This window comes from Henckelia pumila, chromosome 2, assembly GCF_033568475.1.
Source record: "Henckelia pumila isolate YLH828 chromosome 2, ASM3356847v2, whole genome shotgun sequence".
Taxonomy (NCBI): Eukaryota; Viridiplantae; Streptophyta; class Magnoliopsida; order Lamiales; family Gesneriaceae; genus Henckelia; species Henckelia pumila.
In genome coordinates, this window is record NC_133121.1 from 156,882,133 (window position 1) to 156,891,644 (window position 9,512).

The window sequence follows — 9,512 nt, forward strand, 5'->3', positions numbered from 1 at the left end:
TGTTTATGTTTAAGTCTTACACGTCCAAAGCATGATGATTTTATTATGTATTTGCTATGTAATGAAGGTTTCTTACTGAGTCTTTAGACTCACTATACTTGTATGGTAAATATGTAAAAGAAGAAGTAAATAATTTAAAGGTTGCTTATGGGACAGATTAGTCGAGGAGGCAAGAAGAATTTGCATGGCACGGACGTTCAAGAACCTTATGTCAAGCATGTCCATGAAAGCTTGGGAATTTTATTAATGTTATGCATGTTTATTTGAACTCATGTTTTAGCAGGTCATTTTAAGTCAAATCATGTTTTAAATAAGTTATTTTGAGATCATATATTTATTGTTTCAAGTTTTGCATGTATGAGGAAGTTTAGGGGTTTCCGTATGAGCTAGCATCATTTTTGTTCAATGATAGTTTAAACGAGTTTTGAACCATGAGATTTTGAGTTGCTTTGGTCGAACTTAATTTTTATGCATGATACTTTGTACCTACGAGCACATGTTTTTCAAAAAAAAAAAAGTATTCCGCACTTTTCTGCATCATAATTCTTGAAAATGTCCAAAATAAGGGACGTCACAGCTAGAGTACATGCATAAAAGATAGAGGATTGAGGCTTTATCGTAGTGTTCTTGAGCTTTGGTTTCATTTGTATTTTTATTGTTGATTGGAGCAATTGTGGTTGGTTTGTAAATTGGATTATGGATTTTGGGTTTAGCAATAAGAGTAAAAGCCTCTCGTGTATGTAGGCAGATTTAACTGTCGAACCATGTATATCAGTGCATTTTATTTCTTCTATTGATTTGTTGCTGATTTTATGTGCTTTGTGGTTCTTGCTGTGATTGTGTGATCCATGGGATTTCTTGTCTTGTGTTGATCGTTTAACCGGATTCATTCTATATTGAGTTTTGTGTTGTTGATCTAAAATTATAACAGGGAAAAGGAGATTTTATGGGATCAATGAAATTAGATATATAAAAGTTCATGGGCAAGAATGATTTTTATCTATGGAGAATCAAGTTGAAAACGATATAATTTCAAGAAAGGCTTGTAGAAGCACTGAGAAAGAGGGAGGAAATGTTATATTCACTCAATGAAAAGGAGAAAGATGACATCCTAGAGAAGGCTTAGTTTGCGATTATCTTATGTCTGGGAGATAAGCCCCTGAGTTACGAGGGAAAAGTATTCCTCTGGGATGTGGATTAATTTGGAAAGAATCTATATAACTAAGTCCCTTGCAAAAAAATTGTAAATGAAGCAGCGCCTGTACTAGTTTAGGATTCAAGATGGCAAAGACATTGATGATCAAATTGAGAAGTTCATCAAGATCTTAGATGATCTTGAGAACATTGAAGTAAAACTTGAGGAGGAGGATAAGGCTTTGATATTACTCAATTCCCTAACTAAATCCTATGAAACTTTAAGGAAGCCATTTTGTACGCAGAGTTCAGTCCATCTCCTTGGATGCAGTACAATCAGCAATCCAGTCTAAGGAATTATAAAGAAAGATTCAAGCCAATGATGAGTTCTTTGGTGAAGGTTTGAATGTGAGAGGTAGGCCGAAGAAGAGGGCTCCACTACCTCCACATGGGAGCCAACTACACCCGTGTCATGATATTATTGTAAAATTTCACTTTTACAAAATTACATATCTTAGATTTAAATTATATCACATATCTTGGTTTATGTTTTTTATGATTATTTAAATCGCGGAATTAATTTGAATTGAAAAATTCCATTGCCAACCGAAATTGCTAGCCCTTCAAATATTTTAGTTTAAGTTTTTTTCTTTATCATTAATTCAATTATTAAGTATATTTTTTTTCATACTTACTATTATTTTTTAAGGGCAATTTGCTCAAAAATCCCCAAATGCAAACATGTTTTGCTTTGGGGTCCCTAGTCATAAAATGTGGTACAAAACAATACAATATGTGGTACAAAACCATACAAGATGTGGTACAAATTAACAAAAAATGTGGTACAAAAAAGTGGCTAGGGAGTGCAGAGCAAAACATGCTTGCATCAGGGATTTTTGAGCAATTTGCACATTTTTTTAAAACGATTTTTACAAACAAATTTTTTTGGCGGATTCATAATTGATTTTTTATTAGTATTTTTTCATTAGTATTAGTACTTTACGTGAGGAATCACGAGAATCACATGATGAGGTACGAACAGCTACTCAAAGGGCCAAAGAAGCAAACGAGAGGGCAGTAGAAGCTCGTCGAGAGTGCGATCCTCGTTTGCTTCTACTGCCCTCTCGTTTGAACCTGTATGTATGTACAGGCAGGTCCTCATAAGGGAGCAGGAAAGCGAGTAAGGGTTCACCAACGGGAAGATCAACACACAATAGAAAATCCATCAAAGATCGTGCATCATCAAACCACATGGACGCGCACTTAACCAGAGACGATGACGAGTACGACGACGATGAGACTCAGCCGCGAGTTCGATATTACGTTACACACTTTTATGCTATTTATCTATGGTGTTTTGGAACCGCATACACTATGCTACTTGCGTGGGACTTGCTATTTTGTTTTTAACTTATGTGGTTGTGAATGATTGTACTGCATGTGACTTGTTCTTTTGGTTTGAACTATCTTGGTTATAAATTATTGTTATTTTCGTTTAATTAGACAAAAAATAATATATAAATTATAATTTCTCAAACACTAATTAATTTTAAATATAAATTTAGGACAAAAGTATGGTAGAAATTCATATACTAACCATTGCATATTAGCCACGGTTTGGTGTAAACCGTTGTTAATTTTGTGACGGTTTGGTGAAAACCATTGTAATACTTAGTCACGGTTTTAGAAGCATCGTGGCTAATTAATATTTTGCAATTGTTTAACTAAAACCATGGCTAAGTACTGCAACGGTTTTACAAAAATCGTGACTAAATATTGCTACGATTTTAAAAAAATCCATTGTTATATTTAGCAACATTTTTGTAAAAATCGTTGTTATATTCACCACGGTTTTGTAAAAATCGTTGCCATATTAGTAACAGTTTAACCGTTGCACAATTAGCAACGGATTTAAGTAGTAACGGAATTTCATAAACTGTTGCATTTTAACAACGGATAAATCTTTTTCGTGGCTAATTTAGCAACGGTTTTGTAAAAAACTATTGCTAAATTAGCCACGGTTTAAAACCATGTGTTAACCTAACAACGGTAGTTTTTGTCATGTTTTGAAAAATTGTGGCAAAAACCTTTGCTAAATATTTTAGTCACGGTTTTACCTGTGGCTGTTTTCAGTGCTATTTATACAATTTATAATATACATGACATTGATACTTCGGAAATAAAGTATTACCATGTAATTATGGTGTACATGATATAAAAAGATGCGATCGTCCCATATCTGTTTTTCTTATAAAAAAAAAATAAAAATTAGTCAAATATGACACCAACGTAGTTCAATTTGCATTGGATTTTAACGTAAATATAATATCTATATAATCAATTTTGATATGATATCCACTCGTCATGCTCACCTCCATTCTCATTATTGAGATGTCATTCACCTATTGGATGTGATGAATTGTACATCCAATAGTTGAATGATACCTCAATGATGGCACGGGAGTGGACACGATGAATATTCTAAAAATCTCCCCTTAAGGCAGTCCTAGGTGACCCACCGTCCAGATTTTTTAAAAATCGATGGCTCCAAGCAGTGCTGAAAAAATCGATCGCCTTGATGGTCAGGGTGCCGCCTAGGCGGCTCATAACCCATCTAGACAGATAACAAATAGCCCAGGCAGTTCGATTTTTTTAAAAAAATTAAAAATTGACGGTTTTTTTTTTTATAAAAAAATAGATGTACAAAGTTATGCATCTTTTTACTGAAATATATCCACATAAAAAATTTATGCACATCAATAAGCATTATTGAAAAAATATTAATTAAAATATTTAGAGTATGTCTTTTTTGAAACACTCTGTTTCCATGAAATGGATAAACCTAATCCATATCTGAACAAAAATAATAATAATTTTGACATAACAAACAATATTTTTTTCATGATTCAAGTCGAGCCGAATATTTGTCTCACAGAATTGACCCGTGAGACGATCTTATAAGAATTTGTGTTTTTTTATTTACAAAAGAAATATATCTGAACATGCTTGTATCAATCAGGAGAGGTAAATGTTGTTTATGCATCTTAAAAATAGAAGTAATTTATTGAGGGTAGAAACTTTTCAAACTCATTTATTCATAAATAGAAAACACAGCAAATACCATTTGATTCCCACCACAAAGAAACACAGGATACTAAACCAAACACACCAAAAAAGGAAGAAACAAACGCTTCCCATTGTCATCAAAAGTCCAAGAAATGTTGTGCTCGACTGTTCAAAGGGGCTTCCGAACCAAGAAGAAATACATTGCCGTAAAGATTTCCATCCTGAAAAACCCCATAATAAGAGACCCTTTAATATCAATCATTGGGGAAACCGAGTTTTATGTGAACTCTTCAACCACATTTGCTATATGATAATGCTCCTTAGCTTAACAAAATACATCGTTTTCAGAACGTTATGCCAGGGTAAACAAGAAGCTATGATGCAGAGATACACACACGATGATGATAATACATATAAAATGAAAAATCATTAATACCAAGCAAAAACATACATTTCATATGGACATATAATGGATTCACTGAGAAATTTAAAAGTATTAACATTTTCAAATTCGAAAGTCGCAACTTGCAACTATCATCCAAACACAAAAAGCAAGGAATAGTGATGCATGAAGCAGGTGCCTAGAAGTTCAGGGTCGATAAGCATCATGATGCCAAAGAATTTCTATGTTCTCTTTGAATCTTTGTTTTCAGGAAAGAAACTCGAAAGATACAAAATTACAAGCAAACATGAGTTGAAAAGATGCTTACTTTCCCCCTTCCACAAGTCCTTCTGCAGCTTTCTCTAAGAAAGCTTGAACCCTTTGACTTCCCTTGGGTGCAACTCCAATTTTTTCTAGAGCCATCACCTGCAGACGAAGATATCAGATAAGGAGAAGATCTTCGGAGCGAGAAGAGAATAAATGTGGAACATGAATGAAGACATCGATGCATACCAGCACTAATGTAAATTTCTTTATTTTATAAAGGAAAAAGGTCAGCCATTTACCATGTTTTTTGTGATGAAGCGTCCAATCGCTGTCAAACGGAAACTGCTGAGGGAGAAGTGACTTTTATCCAAAGGTAAGTACCATGGCACGGGTGAGTCCACTGCAAGATCTTTCTCCCATACAACCTTTGTAAAAGGAAAATAGGATACTAAAATATTTGTCGAGAATTAGGAGATAGGTATAAACACAAACATTTTGTCACTCACTTCAAAACCAGCTTTTTTAAGTGCTTCAAGACACTGCTCCGTCGTCCTTATGTCAGGGAGGCCATTACCTAGTTCTATTTCTGCCTGTGTTCTTTGAGTTCGTTACAAATTCAAGAAACTGTGCCAGATTAGCATTTATGAACATTTTCAGCAAAAAGGTAATTACCTTAATCTTTTGGTGTTCCTTATTAATGGGGTCAAATGCCTCAGTCATGCACCACTCATATGCAGCAAAGCACTGGCCTGGTTTAAGTACTCGATATATTTCTTTATAGCATCCAACCTGAACAGCGGGCAAGCAAGACAACGCCGACTCAGGAAACCAGATTTAAGATTTGAATGTGTATAAACTCACATACCGCATCTGGGGCATGACAGGTTGCTTCAATAGCATACGCTGCATCAAAACTATTATCAGGGAATGGCATCTTCATGAAATCAGCCTGCATGATTATGAACAAATGATAAGAATGCACAAAAAAAAAAAAATCCATATACAACACAAACTTATTTAAACTTTACTAACTTTTACAAAGTCACAAGTCTGGTGCACTCCTGCAATGCGATTTAGTGTCTGCATTATTCAGAGAGACAGAGACAGACAAACAATGTCATAAGTACTGGGCAACACTGTTTTGGTGAACATAGAGAAAATTTTGTCTAAAAAATACCAAACAAAACACCGTCTCAGTGAACGAATGGAAATGCAGGTGATCAAAAATCTTAAATTATGTTATTGTACTAGACCTCAAATTGAAACAAGTTTGTTGATAAAACATGAGTATGTTGCTGCCATTATGGTATTTCAGAATGCAACATCAACCTCAGAAGTAAATATTGGCAGCATGTCATTGATCAATTTTTACCTTTCCTCTAGTTATCTGGTATTCATTGTTGTTCAGACCTGTAACTGCCGTAGAACTGCAAAAAACGGTGATATAGAAATAAGAGAGAGAAAACAGAAATGAAAATGCATGGATACAGAAACTCCTACAAGGTATTTAACTGTATAGATACAACAAACTTTATGTGCTTCATCATGATGGAACTAGTTTTATTTCATTGAACACTACTCAAAATAGGTAAATACTTGTTATACACAACTCTTGTTCCCTAGTAGTATGCTAGAAAATGTATAAAAACAAACAAGTAAGCAAACACCTGAACTGAGCAATTTCTCTTAATGGTCCACCGATTCCACACCCCACATCCAAAACCTATATAAATGGAATAAACCTCAACATCGATTAACAGCAAATATATTTTAAGTCAACAAAAATTTCAACTAACAATATAGAAATGGAATTACTTTCTGTCCTGGTTTGAGGGCAAGTTGTAAGGCAAGGAAGTGCTCATGGCGTTTGATGCTTTCTCGGAGAGACTCTCCTTTCCATCTGCGGCATATATTGCAGTAATCTCATTTAGCAACAGCTACAAGATGCAACTCAAAATGGTCTCAAATTGTCTGCACCTTACCGATTTTATACGTAAACATCATATGAAGGGCCCTTCATTTCATGAGATTTACGAGGAAAACGAGAGCGCCTATACTAAATAGTGAATTAAAACAAAGCAAAATGGATTGAAGCAGCATTTTCATTTTCTATTATGTATTCCACAATATATTAGGAGTACATGAGGAGCCTTCCAGCAAAACATGATTGAAAAGATGAGTTCATCTAAAGAAGAACAAAATTCACCTGGGTGCAAAATGGAATGATTCTCCCCAGCCATACTCATAGAAACTTGTGACTAGATCATAGTACTTATTCACCTGGTAAATTGAGGAGAAAATGAAATTGTGTCATGACCTGAAGTATCATCGTAGTAAACCAAATATAATCACAAAAATTGCAGAGCACAAAAAAGGTCATTTATATGCTGGTTACTAATAGTTTTACTTGTAATAATTGATAATGATACCAAGCCGACAAAGCAAAATTAAGGAGTCACACTGATGGAGCTGTGGTCTATCTTCCTTCAGATCCAGAATAACCAATCCCCCCTCCCCGAAAAAAAAATGTTTGGCATGGTTAAGAAACTTAAAAACTTCAAGTTCAGATTCTTATGAATAACTAACCATACTCTATTTTGACTCCAGTCTGATAAAACAGAAGAATATGGAATAGGTAGACCGTATGCAATGGTGAAATCATAGTAAGCAAGCCATATAATAGCTCCAAATTTTAAAACCTTAACCAGCTCATATTTTGTTACTAAAGTATGATACAATTGAGAATCACTTAAAACAGGAAAAACAACAGAAGAAAGAAATGCTATGCTGTGTTTCAGATTAAAAATGAAAGGTCTTTTGCTAAAAAATGAAAGAGCTAGAAAATAAAATAAATCGAAGTAAGAACATGGCATTAGAAAGATATTTCTCACCATGTCCGTGTAGTTATCTTTTCTCTCATGCTCTTCACCTCCATAGCAAACATGATATTTTTCATACCTGATTTACAATTGAAAATTCACAAATTCGATGAAACTAATTAAAGCACGAACACATCAAATCCTCTGACCAACACTGGCCAAGAGAGAAGGAAATGCAAGATGAAAAAAACACAAGGTCAGATGAGAATGCTTAGAAAAACAAGTTTGATTTTTAATACAACTAAAACAAGCACCATGATATTACAGCTGCAGACAGAAAAGTAAAAATTGCTAACATCGTCACAAATTATGTATCCATCAAAAGTTCCTTCAATTTGATTTCCCTTGTTTGTTGTAAAATAGAACATGATTATGCGAGTTCAATGAAATTGTAAATCCTACAAATTCTATGAAAGTATAGCATGGAACAGCGAGCTTTCGAATGTATGGTGTCCTTGTATTGGAGGGTTGGCACCATGTTTTTAGAAGCTTAGGTATAAGATTCAAAGGTGTAAAAATTTGTGTCAAAAAATTTGCTTAGTCATATGTCTATTGAAAATACAATGCTAAGCAAACTTAAGTCAGGTTATGCTTATAGACTATGATAGAATTTTAACAGCGCCAATTCATAAAATTCTCACACTTGAAGAACAGGAAAAGGAATAAAGTATATAGAAAAATGATAGCGCACATTATTTATCGGACGTTCAAGAATAGAGAAAGAGGACGGCATTACCATCCAAACATGTGGTCATATGCACTGACTCTAAAAATAATAACCAGATCTCGAACATGAATACAACAAGTACTTCACATAGTCACATGATAAGATCCAAGAAAGTTTGAATCTTGTACCACATGCATCGATCAAATTTGCTTTATTCTTGAATCTTACCCTCAGAATCACCGCAAACTGTTGTCAGTATCATTATCTTAATCAATTAACTTTTTTCAGGAAAAAGGGATGAGTTGTAATTTTCTCGTCAACCCAAAGACACATACTCGATCAAGAAGAATAAGACCCGATCATAAGTGAGTCATAAAGCCGATTTCGAAAAGAAACAGAGTCAAGTGAAAGATTGGCTCAAAAACACCCTCTTAGATTCTCACAAGAGAAAATGGGATCCAGTCCAAACTTTAAATGGAACAAATAAGTCACATATCGCAGTAAAAGAGACGAAAAGTTGTGTACTTGTCAACAGCCGAGAGAACATCATTCTTGTCAATCTTTCCTCCAAGCCCAGATGCCAGATCCAATGCTCCTTGGTTCGACATCTCTCTACCAAGACGAAACTAACAAAAACTAAATAATAATCCAAATCCAAAAATAATAAAAAAAAAAAAAAGGGTAGACTAAAAGAGAGAAGAAGAACGTCAGAATAACAAAAGGCAGGCTAACAAAACACAATGCCACACCTTTACTCACACTTCCAAGACCCCTTTTGACAAAGACTTTTTTCGAACTTGTGGGGACGAATGAATTCTAAATAGATTTTGTATGGCGAGGAGAAAATGGGAGAGGAAAAAAAGAAAACCAATTTCTGAAAAATGGAAAAAGGTGACAGCAAAGGATACAGATTACAGAAGTGGGTGTGTGTCTTTTGTTGTTTAGCTGTTTCCAAAACGACGATTTGTGTAATTAAATTAAATTTAAAGAAAAGAAAAGGAGTGGTTGCCATGTGTGAAAGAGTGCACGTGATCACTCTTCTTCTCCAGCCGTCTAGGCTGTCATAGGGTCTCGGTCAAACCCCACTCAAATTAGTATTTAGTGCATCCCTTTTTTT

The 9,512-nt window shown here is 34.5% G+C and overlaps 1 protein-coding gene across 2 annotated transcripts; it reads right to left on the reverse strand.

Annotated features, from left to right (window-relative positions):
* Window positions 1–4,148: 4,148 nt before the first annotated feature.
* Window positions 4,149–9,310, reverse strand: LOC140881013 (cycloartenol-C-24-methyltransferase). 2 transcript variants are annotated; one of them, XM_073285961.1, is made up of 14 exons: window positions 9,145–9,310; window positions 8,921–9,007; window positions 7,741–7,807; window positions 7,056–7,129; window positions 6,665–6,749; window positions 6,517–6,572; window positions 6,222–6,276; window positions 5,882–5,929; window positions 5,715–5,798; window positions 5,522–5,638; window positions 5,356–5,439; window positions 5,149–5,274; window positions 4,911–5,008; window positions 4,149–4,421 (listed from the first exon to the last, which is right to left on the reverse strand). In XM_073285961.1, the coding sequence occupies exons 2-14, from the start codon at window positions 9,001–9,003 to the stop codon at window positions 4,370–4,372; spliced, it is 1,029 nt and encodes a 342-aa protein (XP_073142062.1). In that variant the 5' UTR covers window positions 9,004–9,007; window positions 9,145–9,310; the 3' UTR covers window positions 4,149–4,369. The 2 variants fall into 2 exon arrangements, with proteins under 2 accessions (XP_073142062.1, XP_073142061.1); XM_073285960.1 differs by having other exon boundaries at window positions 8,921–9,021.
* Between the last annotated feature and the right edge of the window lie 202 nt (window positions 9,311–9,512).